The 21,401-nt window shown below is 49.5% G+C and overlaps 1 protein-coding gene across 1 annotated transcript; it reads right to left on the bottom strand.

Annotated features, from left to right (window-relative positions):
• Positions 1–253: 253 nt before the first annotated feature.
• ASCL1 (achaete-scute family bHLH transcription factor 1) lies at positions 254–2,301 on the bottom strand. The gene is made up of 2 exons (XM_077265628.1): positions 1,576–2,301; positions 254–1,328 (listed from the first exon to the last, which is right to left on the bottom strand). The coding sequence occupies exon 1, from the start codon at positions 2,175–2,177 to the stop codon at positions 1,590–1,592; it is 588 nt and encodes a 195-aa protein (XP_077121743.1). The 5' UTR covers positions 2,178–2,301; the 3' UTR covers positions 254–1,328; positions 1,576–1,589.
• Positions 2,302–21,401: the final 19,100 nt, after the last annotated feature.

The following is a 21,401-nucleotide window of genomic DNA, read 5'->3' as shown; positions in this document are numbered from 1 at the left end:
TTAGTCATTCTTTCTCGGGTGCTGGTTTAAGGACAATAAACCCATTAATCAATCCTTTTGCACAGCAGCCTTTTCATGTATGGAATGGCAAACAATTGGTCCCCATCTTTATTGTGTCTGTCTTAAATAGATACATCAGCCTGAACTTTACCAGCCATCCCTAAGCAGCACCCTAGAATCATTTACACAAGTACCGAATAAAATAGAACAAAGCAAAATTATCCTTTTGTATAAAATATTTTTTTTTTTTATTACGAAACTATTGTGTAAAAAAAAAACCAAAAAAAAAAAACACATTTGTTATGCAGAACCTTTGTAAGTTTGTAATAAAACAGTAAGAAAAGGCAGTGGTGTACGGTTCCAGAAGGCAGCATCGAAACAATGGACCACTATTTTGCTTGTTTGGACAATAGCTGCATAAACTTTTGTTCACTGTGAACATTGCTCAACGACACAATTAATACATTATCAAAAATGTTCTATAAAGTAAGACACATCGGTGCTAAAGTACATATGGTGGAATTGTGACCCCACCTTTAAAGGAGTGTCCTTTCACGTAACCACATACAAAATGGCGGTTGCAAGGTAATTAGAGCAGGGACGGGCAGCCTTGGGACCCCCAGCTTACGCTGAACTACATACCCCATGACAAGTTATGCTACCTTGGAGATGTAGTTCACCCGTGGCCAGAGCTCCACAGGGTGACTATCACTGAAATATATAGACTACAAGTCTAAATATGCAGAGGTAATAAGCATTACATAATAATGTATCAAGATATACACATTTGTAGAACATTTGTACAAAACTTCTATAAAACTCTCTTTTATATACAAAAATAGCTTAATACATCCCAAACATCTGGGATACATAGAAATAGATTTTTATAATAATAAAAAAAAAAAAATAAATCACGAAAAGATTGGAAGCATTTTAGATGAAAGTGGTATAAAAATAGTAGTAGAGGGTTCTTTGAATATCAGCATAGGTTGAATGCAACATAACTCCACAATTCAAGATCCTGGAACTAAGATCATCCTTGAACTTAGGACTGGTGTTCTCTCCAAGGGCTTACGTTTGGATTTTTTGGGGAAAGCCCTTGAGTTGTTCTAAGGATCGTTCGGGCCAGAAAGTCTCTTGGTTGTGTGAGTTGGGCGGTGTCGGCTCCAACACCCATGTCCCACCACAGGTCTGAGTCTCTGTTGGTCCTGTAGACCCAACTGGAGTGCAAGGTAGTGCTTCAGTGTTCTTGGAGGGGCGGCTAGCTCCCATGTGCTTCACTTTCCCTTTCTGAGCAGAAAGCTGAACTTGCCATCTGAGCATCAGTCCTGAAATACAAAGGAGGAGATGAGTTACTCATTCAGATAACAACAAGGCGGAACATCAAGGCATGGGTTACACATTAATGTCTTTACTGTCACTGGCAGTGTCTGCTCTGACACTTGTAAAAGAGCAGGAGAGGAAGGATTTACTAGGATGACAGTCATGATCAGGACAAGTTACTGGCATAGTGATGGTACCATGCCACAGGGCATGCTCAGGCTAAGGGGTGGGATGAAGGAGAGGACAACTCACCTGCTCCTCACAGCTCAGAACCAGGTGGTGAAGTCTAGCAGATCTTGTTCCTCTGGACTCAGGGGATCATAGGAGCCTTCATCGGAGGAGTAGGAGGAGACAGGAGAGCCTGCCATAGAGTTCATGTCATGGCCATAGTTCGGGGAGATGGTGGGTGACAGCACCCCGGCCTGGAAGGCAGCGCTGACAGCGTCATGTTCGTCCAGCAGCTGCTGCAGCGCCCTGATGTACTCCACCGCCGAGCGCAGCGTCTCCACCTTGCTCATCTTCTTGTTGGCCGCGCCGTTGGGGACGTGCTCCCGCAGGGTGGCGAAGCCCAGGTTCACCAGCTTCACCCGGTTCCTCTCCCGCTCGTTCCTCCTGGCCACCGCGGCCGGCTGCTGCTGGGGGAGGCTGTAGCCAAAGCCATTGAAGTTCAGCCTCCTCTTGCACCTCATAAGCTCCGGGGAGGACGAGCGCTGCCTCTTCACCTGCTTTGGCAGAGACTTGGAGCTGGGCTGCCCAGCGTCTCCCGGGCTGAGCGGCAAGCTCTGGGCATAGTAGCAGGCTGGCTGCAGGAAGGGCTGGCTGGAGCCGCTCTCTGCCTTGGCAGTGGCGTCCATGTGGCTGGCAGTGAGTGTCCGGGCAGCGGGGGAGACTCGTGTCACTCGCGTGTGTGTCGGGCAGCTCCGTGCCGCACGTTCCCTGGATCAGCGCTCAGTGCTGGGGTCGCCCGGACGCCGCCGCCTTTTCAATGGGCACAAGCTGGACGTGCGCGCCTGGCCCCGCCCCTCTCCCCGGGCTGCATTCTCGGCGCTCTGTTGTTCCAGTGCGTGCGCCTGACGCGTGCCGCTCCGAGTCCTGAATAAACAGCTCACTGACACTGAGGGACGGGCAGCGGCTGCCAGCTGTGCCACTGAGTGCAGCCGGGGCTCCAGCCCGTCACTGCACACATCCACCTGTCACTGTACCACCCATATCACCTGTCACTATACCACCCGTATCCCCTCACCTGGGACCCCAAATAACTACTGACACTGAGGGACGGGCAGCGGCTGCCAGCTGTGCCACTGAGTGCGGCCGGGGCTCCAGCCCGTCACTGCACACATCCACCTGTCACTGTACCACCCATATCACCTGTCACTATACCACCCGTATCCCCTCACCTGGGACCCCAAATAACTACTGACACTGAGGGATGGGCAGCGGCTGCCAGCTGTGCCACTGAGTGCAGCCGGGGCTCCAGCCCGTCACTGCACACATCCACCTGTCACTGTACCACCCATATCACCTGTCACTATACCACCCGTATCCCCTCACCTGGGACCCCAAATAACTACTGACACTGAGGGACGGGCAGCGGCTGCCAGCTGTGCCACTGAGTGCGGCCGGGGCTCCAGCCCGTCACTGCACACATCCACCTGTCACTGTACCACCCATATCACCTGTCACTATACCACCCGTATCCCCTCACCTGGGACCCCAAATAACTACTGACACTGAGGGATGGGCAGCGGCTGCCAGCTGTGCCACTGAGTGCAGCCGGGGCTCCAGCCCGTCACTGCACACATCCACCTGTCACTGTACCACCCATATCACCTGTCACTATACCACCCGTATCCCCTCACCTGGGACCCCAAATAACTACTGACACTGAGGGACGGGCAGCGGCTGCCAGCTGTGCCACTGAGTGCAGCCGGGGCTCCAGCCCGTCACTGCACACATCCACCTGTCACTGTACCACCCATATCACCTGTCACTATACCACCCGTATCCCCTCACCTGGGACCCCAAATAACTACTGACACTGAGGGACGGGCAGCGGCTGCCAGCTGTGCCACTGAGTGCGGCCGGGGCTCCAGCCCGTCACTGCACACATCCACCTGTCACTGTACCACCCATATCACCTGTCACTATACCACCCGTATCCCCTCACCTGGGACCCCAAATAACTACTGACACTGAGGGATGGGCAGCGGCTGCCAGCTGTGCCACTGAGTGCAGCCGGGGCTCCAGCCCGTCACTGCACACATCCACCTGTCACTGTACCACCCATATCACCTGTCACTATACCACCCGTATCCCCTCACCTGGGACCCCAAATAACTACTGACACTGAGGGACGGGCAGCGGCTGCCAGCTGTGCCACTGAGTGCAGCCGGGGCTCCAGCCCGTCACTGCACACATCCACCTGTCACTGTACCACCCATATCACCTGTCACTATACCACCCGTATCCCCTCACCTGGGACCCCAAATAACTACTGACACTGAGGGACGGGCAGCGGCTGCCAGCTGTGCCACTGAGTGCGGCCGGGGCTCCAGCCCGTCACTGCACACATCCACCTGTCACTGTACCACCCATATCACCTGTCACTATACCACCCGTATCCCCTCACCTGGGACCCCAAATAACTACTGACACTGAGGGATGGGCAGCGGCTGCCAGCTGTGCCACTGAGTGCAGCCGGGGCTCCAGCCCGTCACTGCACACATCCACCTGTCACTGTACCACCCATATCACCTGTCACTATACCACCCGTATCCCCTCACCTGGGACCCCAAATAACTACTGACACTGAGGGACGGGCAGCGGCTGCCAGCTGTGCCACTGAGTGCGGCCGGGGCTCCAGCCCGTCACTGCACACATCCACCTGTCACTGTACCACCCATATCACCTGTCACTATACCACCCGTATCCCCTCACCTGGGACCCCAAATAACTACTGACACTGAGGGATGGGCAGCGGCTGCCAGCTGTGCCACTGAGTGCAGCCGGGGCTCCAGCCCGTCACTGCACACATCCACCTGTCACTGTACCACCCATATCACCTGTCACTATACCACCCGTATCCCCTCACCTGGGACCCCAAATAACTACTGACACTGAGGGACGGGCAGCGGCTGCCAGCTGTGCCACTGAGTGCGGCCGGGGCTCCAGCCCGTCACTGCACACATCCACCTGTCACTGTACCACCCATATCACCTGTCACTATACCACCCGTATCCCCTCACCTGGGACCCCAAATAACTACTGACACTGAGGGATGGGCAGCGGCTGCCAGCTGTGCCACTGAGTGCAGCCGGGGCTCCAGCCCGTCACTGCACACATCCACCTGTCACTGTACCACCCATATCACCTGTCACTATACCACCCGTATCCCCTCACCTGGGACCCCAAATAACTACTGACACTGAGGGACGGGCAGCGGCTGCCAGCTGTGCCACTGAGTGCAGCCGGGGCTCCAGCCCGTCACTGCACACATCCACCTGTCACTGTACCACCCATATCACCTGTCACTATACCACCCGTATCCCCTCACCTGGGACCCCAAATAACTACTGACACTGAGGGACGGGCAGCGGCTGCCAGCTGTGCCACTGAGTGCGGCCGGGGCTCCAGCCCGTCACTGCACACATCCACCTGTCACTGTACCACCCATATCACCTGTCACTATACCACCCGTATCCCCTCACCTGGGACCCCAAATAACTACTGACACTGAGGGATGGGCAGCGGCTGCCAGCTGTGCCACTGAGTGCAGCCGGGGCTCCAGCCCGTCACTGCACACATCCACCTGTCACTGTACCACCCATATCACCTGTCACTATACCACCCGTATCCCCTCACCTGGGACCCCAAATAACTACTGACACTGAGGGATGGGCAGCGGCTGCCAGCTGTGCCACTGAGTGCGGCCGGGGCTCCAGCCCGTCACTGCACACATCCACCTGTCACTGTACCACACATATCACCTGTCACTGTACCACACATATCACCTCACCTGGGACCCCAAATAACTACTGACACTGAGGGACGGGCAGCGGCTGCCAGCTGTGCCACTGAGTGCAGCCGGGGCTCCAGCCCGTCACTGCACACATCCACCTGTCACTGTACCACCCATATCACCTGTCACTATACCACCCGTATCCCCTCACCTGGGACCCCAAATAACTACTGACACTGAGGGACGGGCAGCGGCTGCCAGCTGTGCCACTGAGTGCGGCCGGGGCTCCAGCCCGTCACTGCACACATCCACCTGTCACTGTACCACCCATATCACCTGTCACTATACCACCCGTATCCCCTCACCTGGGACCCCAAATAACTACTGACACTGAGGGACGGGCAGCGGCTGCCAGCTGTGCCACTGAGTGCGGCCGGGGCTCCAGCCCGTCACTGCACACATCCACCTGTCACTGTACCACCCATATCACCTCACCTGGGACCCCAAATAACTACTGACACTGAGGGATGGGCAGCGGCTGCCAGCTGTGCCACTGAGTGCGGCCGGGGCTCCAGCCCGTCACTGCACACATCCACCTGTCACTGTACCACCCATATCACCTGTCACTGTACCACACATATCACCTCACCTGGGACCCCAAATAACTACTGACACTGAGGGATGGGCAGCGGCTGCCAGCTGTGCCACTGAGTGCGGCCGGGGCTCCAGCCCGTCACTGCACACATCCACCTGTCACTATACCACACATATCCCCTCACCTGGCACACCAAATACTGACTCTGAGGGATGGGGCAGTGGCTGCCAGCTGTGCCACTCACTGTGGCCGTCACTGTACAAATCCACCTGTCAATGTTATACACTTTAACGTTTCATACCACAAATCCACCTATAATATCACAATATTACAGTCCCCAACCAACTCCTGACACTACGCAGGGCAGCCAACTGTACAAAAATCCCAGGACAATCCATAAAAAACTTTTTTCCCTGTCCGTAGGAAAAAAAAATCACAGATTTTTTTTGCAGTTGAAGAAACTTTTTCCAATCATTGTGACTGCAGTTATGATCATTTTACAGTAAATGTAGCTAATGTCTTCATATCATAATTATGAACTGTAGACATTATTCGCTTCTAATCATGATTTATTATGGTTTTGGCAGTGTGTCCGTAAAAAATATTGTCTGTTCATGATTTTTTGATAAGATGTCCAGAAAAAATAAAAAGTCAAGTTGGCAACCCTGCATTCCAATTATTATGCAAATGCTATTTTCTCTGATTTTCCTAAATGGCTGTTGTAAATGAGTCAGTATAATGTTCAAGTCATCAATTGTTAGAGTATGAATCGCAAAACTATTTCAAAACTAAAAAAAACTCAAAATGCACTGTTCCAAATTATTATCCACAACAGAGTTTCCAAACATGTTATAGGTTGTAAAGAACTGAAAGTCGTCATTATTTGAATTTGCAGCATTAAGAAGCATCCATTGAACTTGTGAGGTTTTGGATAGTTTCTGCTTGAATTTCTTAACAGGATGTCAGAATAACCTTCTAGAGCTGCTGTTTTGATGAGAACTGCCTCCCACCCTCATAGATCTTTTGTTGGAGGATATTCCAAAGGTTCTCAAAAGGGTTGATGTCAGGGGAGGATGGTGGACCACACCGTAAATTTCTTTCCTTTTATGCCCATAGCAGCCAAAGGCTCAGACATATTCTTCCCAGCATCAGAATGGTGCATTTTCATTGCAAGATGATTTTGCTACAGATGGTATGGTTCTTTTTGTACCATAGAAGAAAGTGTACCATGGAAGAAACGCTCTATATTTTTCCAAGGTAATTTTCACATCTTTGGCCTACAAGCTCTCTTCCCATGATTCTAGGCCAATTCATGACTTCGCCACCTACTTGCTGACGTTGCAGCCTCATTGGGACATGGTGGCCATCCACCATTCATCCACTACTTCATCCATCTGGATCATCCAGGTTTGCACGGCACTTATCAGTAAACAAGACTTTTTAAAAATTAGTCTTCATGTATGTCTGGGCCCACTGCAACCATTTCTGCTTGTGACTTTGTGAGTACTGTTTAGGGGTGGCAGAATAGTAGGTTTTCAAGGTTTATGAAGTAGAAAAAAGTCCAGCTAACCGTAGTAGATATCCTTAGGTATTCGGAGCATGGGGAACGCTGTGTCAAAGTGTGGAGCAATCAAAACATGAGAAATCCAGCTCAACGAATTTGTGAACAAACTTCTTTACCAAAAAGTGCTCAGCAGCAGAGGGTAAAACACCATCAGCGTTGACAGTTACATGATATGCGACATCAACGAGTTTCAGGTGGCAATGCACCCTTAATCATGGGTGAGCACTTTTTGGTGAATAAAGAAAAAGTTCGTTCACAAGTTCGTTGAGCTGGATTTCTCATGTTTTGATTGTTCCACACTTTGCCGCGTACAGTATAATCACAGAGTGACAAGTTAGATTAGAATAGAGAAAATAGATATATACACATAGAATTTATATATCTACTTATATTGCATGGATAGATGAATAGATACAAGAAAAGCCGGCAAATCATCTGCCATGTTCTGTAAAATCACTGCAGGAGCTAACAGGATAGAAGAGATGGATTACATACAGTAAATACATATGGAATAGATAGATACATAGATGTCAGTGACAAAAACAATTAGTACAGTGTGTGTGCAAATTACTGCACATGTATTAATTAATAAAAGATTTTTCAGAAAAAAATGGCATGGGCTCCCGCGCAATTTTGTAACCAGCAGAGAGAAAGCCAATGACTGGGGGCAGATGTTTATAGCCCGGGAAGGGTAATTAATATCAGCTCACAACTGTATATTTAGCCTTTACTGGCTATTAAAATGGGGACCCCCAAAAAATGATGTGGGGTCCCCCTATAATTAATAACCAGCAAAGGCTATGCAGACAGCTGATATTAATAGCCTATGAGGGGTCCATGGATACTGCCCCCCCCCCCGGCTAAAAACATCAGCTCTCAGCCGCCCCAGAAAAGGCGCATCTCTAAGATGCGCCACTTCTGGCACTTGGCCTCACTCATCCCACTTGCCTTGTAGTGGTGGCAAGTGGGGTAATAGTTGAGGGGGGGTTGATGTCACCTTTGTATTGTCTGGTGACATCAAGCACCAAGGTTAGTAATGGAGAGGCGTCAATAAGACGCCCCCATTACTAACCCCATAGTCACATTGTAAGAAAACACAGACACCCAGAAAAAGACCATTAATTGAAAGAAAGACACAGACTCCTTTAATATTCTTAATTAAACCATACTTACGATCTCGCCTAATTCCACCGAAGCCCTTGATCTCCTGTAATAAATGTAAAATAAAAAAAACAACAATATACCATACCTGTCGGTCGTTCTGTCACATGCCGTAATCGATGTTAGGGGAGAATTAGTTTTCAAAATCGACTGTGTCAAGATGCGACCGTCCAGTCTGAGAACCACTGGTGAAAAAGATGCTGCGAGTGCAGCCTCAGTGATGTCGTTGAGGCTGCGCCCCTAGCCGTGCTGAACTGCGATGACCTCTGGACCGTGGGAACATGCCAGTGATGAGGTCACCACAGTTCAAGCTCAGTGCCTTAACGGCAGATCACCATGAGAATTTTTCACGGTGATCTGCTGTGATGTGGCATAGAGTATCTGGTAACTCCCACATATCGCAAACTCTTTTTCTAAGTTAAACTGCGTTTCTACAATACAATGCTGCACTATTATATAACACCGGCCCAATCAATGTTTATTTAGCATTTTCCACTCAAAGGCGCTCCTACGCCATCTTTATTATACTCAGGGGTTTTTACTTGTGCACATCTCCAGTCTCTTAAAGGGCCATCCTTCCCTTTTTGTTTGGACATTATAGTGCAATTTTCAAATTGCCCCAAACTAAGCCACCTAACTTATTCAAACCTACCATATTTTTGTGGCTCTATATAAGGAGCTAAGTGTATAAAGGGATATCTATACCCTTATTCGCCCTGACACATAGGGCTGTTCCCTGTATGGGTAACCCCCTATTGTCAATGACACTCATGGGAGGTATGCACCCCATTAGGGATGGGTCCCTCAACCACACAGTAATCATAAAGGTGAGAGTACCAGCACAATATACTCAATGTATTCATTGATTCTACTAATTGCCAGCGAACCAGGCTGTGCAATAAATGAAAAAACATTTTCTTCTTTTATAAAGATTACATTTTTATTGGCCAGCAGTCTGGATTGTGTGATGAAAAAAGTGTCATTATGTCGTGTATTCCCGTTATTATACCACACATCCACCTGACATTATATCACACATCCACAAGTTATTATACAACTTTCACCTGTTATTATACCACACATATTGTATTACACATGTATTGTATTACACATCCACATACCACACATCCACATGTTGTTACAGCAAATAATCATAAGGCTAAGTTCACATTTGCGTATATGTGAGCAGAGTATCATCTGCATTTGCAAACGCATGCCAAAACGCATGCAAACGCAGCGTTTTCTTCTGCATCAGCTTACGCATGACGGCAAAACAACCGCTGTGTGTGGATGCATTTGTATGCGTTTTTTGCCTGCATTTGCATTGTTTATGTGCATGCGTTTGATATTTCCAGGAGGTCGTGTCTCAATGGGCATGCCTCAATCGGTTTCTGCATGTAGAAAAGCCGCGGAGACACCATCACGTGTTTCTCAATGCAAGCAATGAATAGCCAGGTTTTTCTCCAGGAAGGAACAACCACGGGAAGGGCAGCATCCAATAAAGGAAAACCACCTATGCCAAAACATGGTATCCATCCACAGACAGCTGTTTCGGGGTATTTGCCCCTCGTCAGTGTGGAGTAGGAAACTGGCTATTAGGAGCAGTGCCTAGTGAAAAGACTATAAACATAAGGGTGAATGACCTCGGGGAGATCAAAGCATCCAACACCGCGGAGACACCATCACGTGTTTCTCAACGCAGTGATCCAGAACACTGCCCCCATCCCTAAAGGGAAATATGCAAATGCATGTAGAAAAGCCGCGGAGACACCACCACGTGTTTCTCAATGCAAGCAATGAATAGCCAGGTCTTTCACTGGGAAGGAACAACCACGGGAAGGGCAGCATCCAATAAAGAAAAACCACCTATGCCAAAACATGGTATCCATCCACAGACAGCTGTTTCGGGGTATTTGCCCCTCATCAGTGTTGAGTAAGAAACTGGCTATTAGGAGCAGTGCCTAGTGAAAAGACTATAAACATAAGGGTGAATGACCTCGGGGAGATCAAAACATCCAACACCGCGGAGACGCCATCACGTGTTTCTCAACACAGTGATCCAGAACACTGCCCCCATCCCTAAAGGGAAATATGCAAATCATTGCTTGCGTTGAGAAACACGTGATGGTGTCTCCGCGGCTTTTCTACATGCGTCGGCTGTTGGAATCTGTTGGTGCAGAGTCTCGCTTGGCTCCAGATGATCTGGCATCACATTTGGTTCTGGCGGTTTCGGCTGATGAAACATCAAAACAGGTACCACGATGGCCTGATTTATTTGAGTCCAAGACTGGGGAAAGTCCCCAAGAACAGTGTGTATCACCTTCTCCTCTTCCAGAGGTGGCGATGTTCTTGGATCTGTTTCTCTATCTCTCAGCTTGTCAGAGCATACTTTGAGGTGGTCCCTGGATATTGCTGTCGAAGTTTCTCCTCCATCTTTGCTGATGAGACAGACCTTTGTATTGTTAAAGTCGGATGGCAGAATGGTATATGGTTCCGCTTCCCATTGGTCGTCAAGTTTGTGTAGTCTCCGCTTCTGTTTTAGTACTTGTTCACCTGGCGACAAGGGAATTGCAGGAGCATGCTGGTTGTAGTCCCTTTCTTGTTTTTGTCTGGCTTGGGCTAGACTTCTTTCCACGCATTCCTGTACTTTGCGGTACCTTTGCTGCCTTTCTGTATCCCAATCTGCATCTGGCGAGGTATCTTCTGGGGTTAAGACCCCCATGTCTAGATCAACAGGTAACTTGCTGGATCTTCCTCTCATCAGGTATGCTGGGGTACAGTTGGTGGAATTCACTGGGATGTGGTTGTACATGTCTACCAAGTCGGGCAACTTTGCTGGCCATAAGTTCCGTTCCTCCACAGGCTAAGTCTTCAGTAAGTCAATTACCACTTGGTTCATCTTTTCACACATCCCGTTAGTTTGGGGGTGATACGGTATCGTCCTGATCTTTTTACACCCGTATAAGTTGCAGAATTCCTGGAACACTTCCGCTTCAAAGGCTGGTCCTTGATCAGTCAGTACCTTTTTCGGGTACCCGTGTGGTCTACAGAAGTACTTGTGGAAGGCTTTGGCTGCTGTCCTTGCTGTCAGATCTTTGACAGGCACAACTACCAGGAATCTAGAGTAGTGATCTACGATGGTTAGGGCGTAGACATAGCCTGACCGGCTGGGTGTTAGTTTCACATGATCTAGCGCGACCAGTTCGAGCGGTCGTTTGGTGATAATGGGCTGGAGTGGAGCCCTTTGGCTGTCACGGTCCTTCCTGCGTAGGCTACATGGGCCACACTCTCGGCACCACTTTTCGATGGCTTTCTTCATGCCAATCCAGTAGAACCTTCCACGAAGCAGACTCTCCATCTTCCTCCATCCGAAGTGTCCTGCTCCATCGTGGTACGCTTCCAGAACCATTGGCGCATCTTGCTTTAGGACTACTATCTGCCATACCAACTCATGGGTGCGTGGGTCGATGCTTCTTCGGCACAGCTTACAATCATAGATAAAGAGCTTGCCTCTCCCCTTCCACAGCTGTTGCATCTCCTGTGGATCCTCTGGGCCAGGGGGCGAACCTGCTTGCGTCAGGAGCTCTTTCACCCAACGGACCACGAGGTCACTGTCCTGAGTCTCGGCCCATCCATGGAGTGGCAGGGGATTCAGCGTGGCGTCCTGCTTGTTCTTGCGCCTGTTCCCCACATGATGGGAATACTGAGTGGCCTTGGGGTGATGGAAAGCTGGCAACTCTATTTCTTCGAGTGCTTCCGAGTCTTCTCCCGTTTCTGGTAAGTTGGGCATCCTGGACAATGCATCGGCATTCGCATTCTTGTGCCCTGCCCGGTACTTGATGGTGAAATCGTAATTGGACAACCGGGCCATCCACCGCTGCTCTAAGGCACCAAGTTTTGCTGTGTCCAAGTGTGTCAGTGGATTGTTGTCCGTGAAGACGGTGAATTTTGCTGAGGCCAGGTAGTGCTTGAACCTCTCCGTCACTGCCCAAACGATGGCGAGGAACTCCAGCTTAAAGGAACTGTAGTTGTCAGGGGCCCTCAAAGTGGGACGAAGTTTCCTGCTGGCGTAAGCAATTACCCTCTTTTTGCCTTTCTGGACCTGGGACAACATGGCTCCCAGTCCCATGTTGCTGGCATCCGTATACAGCACAAACGGTTGGTCATATTCAGGGTAGGCCAGTACCTCTTCTCCCGTCAGCACTAACTTCAAACAAGTGAAGGATCCCTCTAGTCTGTCGTTCCAGTCAAATGGGGTATTCTTACCCTTGGTTTTCTTGGATTGGCCCACCAACAGGTCTTGCAATGGCGCGGATTTCTTGGTGAAGTCTTTGATCCTCCTGTAGTAGCCTACCAACCCGAGGAACTGCCGGACTTCATGGAGGTTGCTGGGCTTCGGCCAGTCTCTGATCACAGTGACCTTGTCAGGGTCTGGGGCCACCCCTTCGGCACTCACTACATGGCCCAGGTACTGCACTTTGGGCTTTAACAGATGGCATTTGGACGGTTTTACCTTTAGGCCAAAGTTGGACAGGGCTTCGAACACCTCGGCCAGGTGCTTCAGATAGTCCTCATAAGTCTTGGAGAAAACAATGACATCGTCCAGATATAGCAACACGGTTTCAAAGTTCTTGTGTCCAAGACAGCACTCCATCATCCTTTGGAACGTTCCTGGGGAGTTGCACAGTCCGAATGGCATGTAGTTGAATTCACAGAGACCCATCGGTGTGGTGAAGGCCGTCTTTTCCGTGTCCACCTCTGCTACGGGAACCTGCCAGTACCCACTGGTGAGATCCAAGGTAGAGATGTAGTTAGCAGATTTTAAAGCAGCTAAGGACTCTTCTATTCTGGGCAGCGGGTATGCATCCTTATGTGTAATGCGGTTTATCTGCCTATAATCAACACACATCCTCATTGTGCCATCCTTCTTTCTGACAAGGACTAATGGAGCTGCCCAGTGGCTACAACTGTCTCTCACTACCCCAGCCTCCTTCATCTCTCGCAACATGTCTTTGGCACACTGATAATGAGCTGGGGGTACAGGACGGTATCTCTCTTTAATGGGTGGATGAGCTCCTGTGGGGATATGATGTTGAATCCCTTTTACCTGCCCAAAATCTAGGGGATGCTTGCTAAATACCCGTTCATACTCATGAACCACCCTGTAAGCCCCTTGTTTTTGGTGTGATGGGGTAGAGTCAGTGCCTACGTGCAATTTCTGACACCAATCTTCCATTTGCCCTGCAGAGCCATTGTCCTCCACCCGGTTGGACAGGATCAAGGGTTCTGTTGCCTGTATCACATTATTATGAACAGCAAACAATTTGGCAAGTGTGGCATATTTGGTTAGGTGGACCTCTTCCTCTCCACAGTTAAGGACACGTATTGGCACCCTCCCCTTGCGGACTTCAACCACCCCTCTGGCTGTCAGGAGGGTGGGCCTACTATCTGAATACACAGGTTCTACCAGGGCTTGATAGTCTCTACCCCTGAGGCCTATTGCTGCCAGACAGCATATTAACATTTCACTCCTGGGGGGTATTGCAATGGGGATTGAATCACTCACGGTGACACGGCCAATTTCTCCACCAGTCAGTTCTACCTGCTGTCTCTGCATCAGACCTCGGATTTCTTTCTGCAAGGCACGCTGTTCACTGTAACCAGCTGTTTCTGCCATTTCTGCCACCTGCTGTAAAAAACAATAACCTCTGCAAGACAATTTTCTATGACATTAGTACCAATGGTCATCATGGGGTTACATTCACGTCGGTCAATATCAACAATCACAGTTCCTTGGGCTTTCAATTCTACCCGCCCCACTTTAATGGTGACCTCTTTGTACCCCACTTGTGGCAATGGCTGACCGTTACTGGCTACTATGGTGAAATCATCATCAGGGCCACGAATAATGTCGGTGTCCTCCCAATAACGTTTATAAAGGATGTAAGGCATAGTTGTCACCTGAGAGCCGTTGTCCAACAGAGCGTTCATGGGAATACCGTCGATCACAATGGGGAGAACAGGTCATCCTCCAATGTACTTGGCTCTCCAGTTTTGCAGGCCTGGTAGTCCTACTCCTGGGGGTTGGCCCTCTGCCCCAGGGGTTGCTCATTTAAATGACAGGACCTTGCAATGTGGCCCACCTGGTTGCAGCGGTCCTGATGAAAGCGATCGTCGTCTCTGCCTCTGGTCGGCGGGATCCTCTTCTGTCATCGCCAGGGAACATCCTCCGGTCTGGAAGCCAGCTTGATATTCTCCTTGGGGGCCTCCTGTAGGGACTGCATGGTCCGAGCTAAGGCAGCAACGCTCTTGGTCAGCTCCTGCATCTGGAGGCGTAGTCCTGCATGGGAATTGTCTTCCAGGATCTGGGCATCGGCCTCGGCAGAAACTTGAGCATCTGGCGCCACCTCCTGGTGGTACGTGAGAGCTTGACGCCTGGGAAGTACTGCACGGCTGGGCTGTCGCTCCTGTACCACTTGGATGGCCTTGTCCTTAAATTGCGCAAAGGTCAGGTCAGGATTCTGCATGGCCAGGAGGTGCAGTTGGGCCCTTTGGTGACTGCACAGGAGCCCCTAGATGAACCGCTCCTTTAAGAGTTTATCCTCATCTTGCATGCTGTGTGGATCATCCTGCTTGATTGCCCGCAGTGCCTCCTGGAGATTAAGGGCATAGTCCCATAAGCTATCCTGCGGCCTCTGCTTGCACCCATAGAACGTCAATTTAATTTCTGTAGTGGTGCGGGTGTCAAAGGTGGTTTTAAGCTTTGCAAAGACCTGCTCCGCAGTTCTCTTATCCGCAGCAGGCCAGGACTTCACTTCTCTCAGAGCCGCTCCAAACAGTTGGCCCGTTATCATGTGAACTTTCTGAGGCTCTGTCAGGGGATAAAACTCAAGCAGGCTGCAGATCCCTTCCTTAAAGTCAGTTAATGTATGCGATTTTCCAGAGTATCGTGGGAGCCAGGCTGCTCCAGGTATGTATGGCATGGAGAAGGGCATTATGGCCGCTGTAGCCGTGGTGGTGCCCGGCTGGCTGATGGAAGCGGCAAGCTCTGCGGAACCTGGCGGTGGTACAAGGCCTGCGGCTGCGCCTACTGCGGGGCCTGGAGGCGCTTCCAGGTCTGCGGCTGCGACCGCCGCTACTTCCCTTCCCGGATCGGACATGGCCGTTCCTCCCCTCTGCTAACCTGGTGGAAGTCGGGGCTCTTCTCTGGAATCAGCACTTTGCAGCGTCTCTTCTGGCGGCTCTGCTGCACGGCGTCTCCACTTCCGGCTTTCCCAGGCAGCAGCACGGCACCGGTCTTCTTGCTTCGCGCTCTTTCCAGCTGGCGCCGCCCACGAAGCTATGACTCCTCCCCTTGTGCTCCACACGGCGCGGCAATGGCGGATTTTGGTGGCAATTTGCAACACACAGTCTTTAAGCAAATCGTAGTTCACATACAGTTCTGGCACAGTTCTTAGGCGCACATGACCCGATTTTTCTAGGCTTAAGTAGATCCTGTTCGTGACGCCAAAATGGATCACCCCCAGTGTAGGGCAATGGGGTACTCGGCACAGGGTCCTGCGGTTCGGGGGATGTCACAGTGGCTGACCTGGTCCGTGGCCCTCAGGGGTGTCCAGTAAAAGAGTTTATATATGGGCAAGATGCAATAAAGAACGAGGAGACAGGTTTGCAGCCTTTTACCTTGTTTAGTGAAGGCTTCAGATTGTATCCTCAGCCCGGAGCGCCATATGTCAGGGCAAGCAGGGTCTGGTCGGTCTGAAGGCAATTCCAGAGTCCCCTTATCCAGGTGGAAATCAGTAGCCTTCCTACTAGCGCCTGTGTGTTGTAGTACCTCCCTGCTGAGCACCACGGGATAGTCCTCACAACTTTCGTGGATGTTTCTGATGTTCTCTCTCTCTCTGTCCCCCAGATGGTGTGGATAGGACAAACCCGTATGACTGATGGCCTGAGGCTTGTTTATAGGGACCCTAGAGACGCCCCGGCCCCCACAAGTTGGCACTGTTGTGAAATTGGATTTTGGGCTCCCCCGGTGGCCACTGGTGGAATTGAACTGGTGTGCATCATCCCCTCTGTTCACCTGTTTCCATCAGGATGTGGGAGTCGCTATTTAACCTTGCTCCTCTGTCACTTCCATGCCGGTCAACATTGTAATCAGAAGCCTTTCTGTGCATGTTCCTGCTGCTAGACAACTCCCAGCTAAGTTGGACTTTAGTCCTCGTTTGTTTTTGCATTTTGTTCCAGTTCACAGCTGTAGTTTCGTTTCTGTGTCTGGAAAGCTCTTGTGATCTGAAATTGCCACTCTGATGTTATGAGTTAATACTAGAGTCTTAAAGTAATTTCAGGATGGCGTTTTAATAGGGTTTTCAGCTGACCATGAAAGTGCCCTTTCTGTCTTCCTGCTATCTAGTAAGCGGACCTCAATTTTGCTAAACCTATTTTCATACTACGTTTGTCATTTCATCTAAAATCACCGCCAATATATGTGGGGGCCTCTGTCTGCCTATCGGGGAAATTTCTCTAGAGGTGAGCCAGGACTATATTTTCCTCTGCCAGGATTAGTTAGTCCTCCGGCCGGCGCTGGGCGTCTAGGGATAAAAAACGTAGGCAACGCTACCCGGCTACTGTTAGTTGTGCGGCAGGTTTAGTTCATGGTCAGTTTAGTTTCCATCCTTCAAAGAGCTAGTACTTATGTTTGCTGGGCTATGTTCTCTTGCCATTGAGAACCATAACAGTTTGACCGGCCTCAAAGGGTTAAATTAATTGACAGAGAAAGGAGAGAAAAGAGAAGTCTGCTGAAGATTTTTTTTTTTTTTCCCTTCCCTTCAGTTCTGAGTGTGCTTGTAATTGAATCTCTTGCAAGTCTGCCTATATTGCAGCCTTTCTCTCTCTCTCTCTCTCTCCTTCTAATCCTGGAATGGCTCTGTGTTCACCTGTTTAAAATGGATATTCAGAGTTTAGCTGCAGGTTTGAATAATCTCACCACGAAAGTTCAAAATTTACAAGATTTTGTTGTTCATGTTCCTATATCTGAACCTAGAATTCCTTTGCCTGAATTTTTCTCGGGGAATAGATCTTGCTTTCAAAATTTCAAAAATAATTGCAAGTTGTTTTTGTCCCTGAAATCTCGCTCTGCTGGAGATCCTGCTCAGCAGGTCAGGATTGTGATTTCCTTGCTCCGGGGCGACCCTCAGGATTGGGCTTTTGCATTGGCTCCAGGGGATCCTGCGTTGCTCAATGTGGATGCGTTTTTTCTGGCCTTGGGGTTGCTTTATGAGGAACCTCAGTTAGAGCTTCAGGCGGAAAAGGCCTTGATGTCCCTATCTCAGGGGCAAGACGAAGCTGAAATATACTGCCAGAAATTCCGTAAATGGGCTGTGCTTACTCAGTGGAATGAGTGCGCCCTGGCGGCGAATTTCAGAGAGGGTCTCTCTGATGCCATTAAGGATGTTATGGTGGGGTTCCCTGTGCCTGCGGGTCTGAATGAGTCCATGACAATGGCTATCCAGATCGATAGGCGTCTGCGGGAGCGCAAACCTGTGCACCATTTGGCGGTGTCTACTGAGAAGACGCCAGAGAATATGCAATGTGATAGAATTCTGTCCAGAAGTGAACGGCAGAATTTAAGACGAAAAAATGGGTTGTGCTTCTATTGCGGTGATTCAACTCATGTTATATCAGCATGCTCTAAGCGTACTAAGAAGCTTGATAAGTCTGTTTCAATTGGCACTTTACAGTCTAAGTTTATTCTATCTGTGACCCTGATTTGTTCTTTATCATCTATTACCGCGGATGCCTATGTCGACTCTGGCGCCGCTTTGAGTCTTATGGATTGGTCCTTTGCCAAACGCTGTGGGTATGATTTGGAGCCTCTTGAAACTCCTATACCCCTGAAGGGGATTGACTCCACCCCATTGGCTAGTAATAAACCACAATACTGGACACAAGTAACTATGCGGATTAATCCGGATCATCAGGAGATTATTCGCTTTCTTGTGCTGTATAACCTACATGATGTGTTGGTGCTTGGATTGCCATGGCTGCAATCTCATAACCCAGTCCTTGACTGGAAAGCTATGTCTGTGTTAAGCTGGGGATGTAAGGGGACGCATGGGGACGTACCTGTGGTTTCCATTTCATCATCTATTCCCTCTGAGATTCCTGAATTCTTGACTGAATATCGTGACGTTTTTGAAGAACCTAAGCTTGGTTCATTACCTCCGCACCGGGAGTGCGATTGTGCCATAGATTTGATTCCGGGTAGTAAATACCCTAAGGGTCGTTTATTTAATCTGTCTGTGCCTGAACATGCTGCTATGCGAGAATATATAAAGGAGTCCTTGGAAAAGGGACATATTCGTCCTTCGTCATCTCCCTTAGGAGCCGGTTTTTTCTTTGTGGCTAAGAAAGATGGCTCTTTGAGGCCGTGTATTGATTATCGGCTTTTGAATAAAATCACGGTTAAATATCAATATCCGTTGCCACTGCTGACTGATTTGTTTGCTCGCATAAAGGGGGCCAAGTGGTTCTCTAAGATAGATCTCCGTGGGGCGTATAATTTGGTGCGAATTAAGCAGGGGGATGAGTGGAAGACCGCATTTAATACGCCCGAGGGCCACTTTGAGTATTTGGTGATGCCTTTTGGTCTTTCAAATGCCCCTTCAGTCTTTCAGTCCTTTATGCATGACATTTTCCGTGATTATTTGGATAAATTTATGATTGTGTATCTGGATGATATTTTGATTTTTTCGGATGACTGGGACTCTCATGTCCAGCAGGTCAGGAGGGTTTTTCAGGTTTTGCGGTCTAATTCCTTGTGTGTGAAGGGTTCTAAGTGCGTTTTTGGGGTTCAAAAGATTTCCTTTTTGGGATATATTTTTTCCCCCTCTTCCATCGAGATGGATCCTGTCAAGGTTCAGGCTATTTGTGATTGGACGCAACCTTCTTCTCTTAAGAGTCTTCAGAAATTTTTGGGCTTTGCTAACTTTTATCGTCGATTTATTGCTGGTTTTTCTGATGTTGTTAAACCATTGACTGATTTGACTAAGAAGGGTGCTGATGTTGCTGATTGGTCCCCTGCTGCTGTGGAGGCCTTTCGGGAGCTTAAGCGCCGCTTTTCTTCCGCCCCTGTGTTGCGTCAGCCTGATGTTGCTCTTCCTTTTCAGGTTGAGGTCGACGCTTCTGAAATCGGAGCTGGGGCGGTTTTGTCGCAGAGAAGTTCCGATTGTTCCGTGATGAGACCTTGTGCCTTTTTCTCGCGTAAATTTTCGCCCGACGAGCGGAATTATGATGTTGGGAATCGGGAGCTTTTGGCCATGAAGTGGGCTTTTGAGGAGTGGCGTCATTGGCTTGAGGGGGCTAGACATCAGGTGGTGGTATTGACTGACCACAAAAATCTAATTTATCTTGAGTCCGCCAGACGCCTGAATCCTAGACAGGCGCGCTGGTCGTTGTTTTTCTCTCGGTTTAATTTTGTGGTGTCCTACCTGCCGGGTTCTAAGAATGTTAAGGCGGATGCCCTTTCTAGGAGTTTTGAGCCTGACTCCCCTGGTAACTCTGAACCTACAGGTATCCTTAAGGATGGAGTGATATTGTCTGCCGTTTCTCCAGACCTGCGGCGGGCCTTGCAGGAGTTTCAGGCGGATAGACCTGATCGTTGCCCACCTGGTAGACTGTTTGTTCCTGATGATTGGACCAGTAAATTCATTTCTGAGGTTCATTCTTCTGCGTTGACAGGTCATCCTGGAATCTTTGGTACCAGGGATTTGGTGGCAAGGTCCTTCTGGTGGCCTTCCCTGTCTCGAGATGTGCGAGGCTTTGTGCAGTCTTGTGACGTTTGTGCTCGGGCCAAGCCTTGTTGTTCTCGGGCTAGTGGATTGTTGTTGCCCTTGCCTATCCCGAAGAGGCCCTGGACGCACATCTCGATGGATTTTATTTCGGATCTTCCTGTTTCTCAGAAGATGTCTGTCATCTGGGTGGTGTGTGACCGTTTCTCTAAGATGGTCCATTTGGTTCCCCTGCCTAAGTTGCCTTCTTCTTCCGAGTTGGTTCCTCTGTTTTTTCAAAATGTGGTCCGTTTGCATGGTATTCCGGAGAATATCGTTTCTGACAGAGGAACCCAATTCGTGTCTAGATTTTGGCGAGCATTCTGTGCTAGGATGGGCATAGATTTATCTTTCTCGTCTGCTTTCCATCCTCAGACTAATGGCCAGACCGAGCGGACGAATCAGACCTTGGAGACATATTTGAGGTGTTTTGTGTCTGCAGATCAGGATGATTGGGTTGCTTTTTTGCCTTTAGCGGAGTTTGCCCTCAATAATCGGGCCAGCTCTGCCACCTTGGTGTCTCCTTTTTTCTGTAATTCGGGGTTTCATCCTCGATTTTCTTCTGGTCAGGTGGAATCTTTGGATTGTCCTGGAGTGGATGCTGTGGTGGAGAGGTTGCATCAGATTTGGGGGCAGGTAGTGGACAATTTGAAGTTGTCCCAGGAGAAGACTCAGCTTTTTGCCAACCGCCGGCGTCGGGTTGGTCCTCGGCTTTGTGTTGGGGACTTGGTGTGGTTGTCTTCTCGTTTTGTCCCTATGAGGGTTTCTTCTCCTAAGTTTAAGCCTCGGTTCATCGGCCCGTACAAGATATTGGAGATTCTTAACCCTGTGTCCTTCCGTTTGGACCTCCCTGCATCTTTTTCTATTCATAATGTTTTTCATCGGTCATTGTTGCGCAGGTATGAGGTACCGGTTGTGCCTTCCGTTGAGCCTCCTGCTCCGGTGTTGGTTGAGGGCGAGTTGGAGTACGTTGTGGAA

This window comes from Ranitomeya variabilis, chromosome 5 (genome assembly GCF_051348905.1).
Source record: "Ranitomeya variabilis isolate aRanVar5 chromosome 5, aRanVar5.hap1, whole genome shotgun sequence".
Lineage (NCBI taxonomy): Eukaryota > Metazoa > Chordata > Amphibia > Anura > Dendrobatidae > Ranitomeya > Ranitomeya variabilis.
The sequence above is the reverse complement of the archived record's forward strand: the minus strand, read 5'-3'. Positions and strand labels throughout refer to the sequence as shown.

What these genes read in the sequence shown, in the direction of transcription:
- ASCL1 (XM_077265628.1), bottom strand. Translation starts at nt 2,177, where the DNA reads ATGGACGCCACTGCCAAGGCAGAGAGCGGCTCCAGCCAGCCCTTCCTG.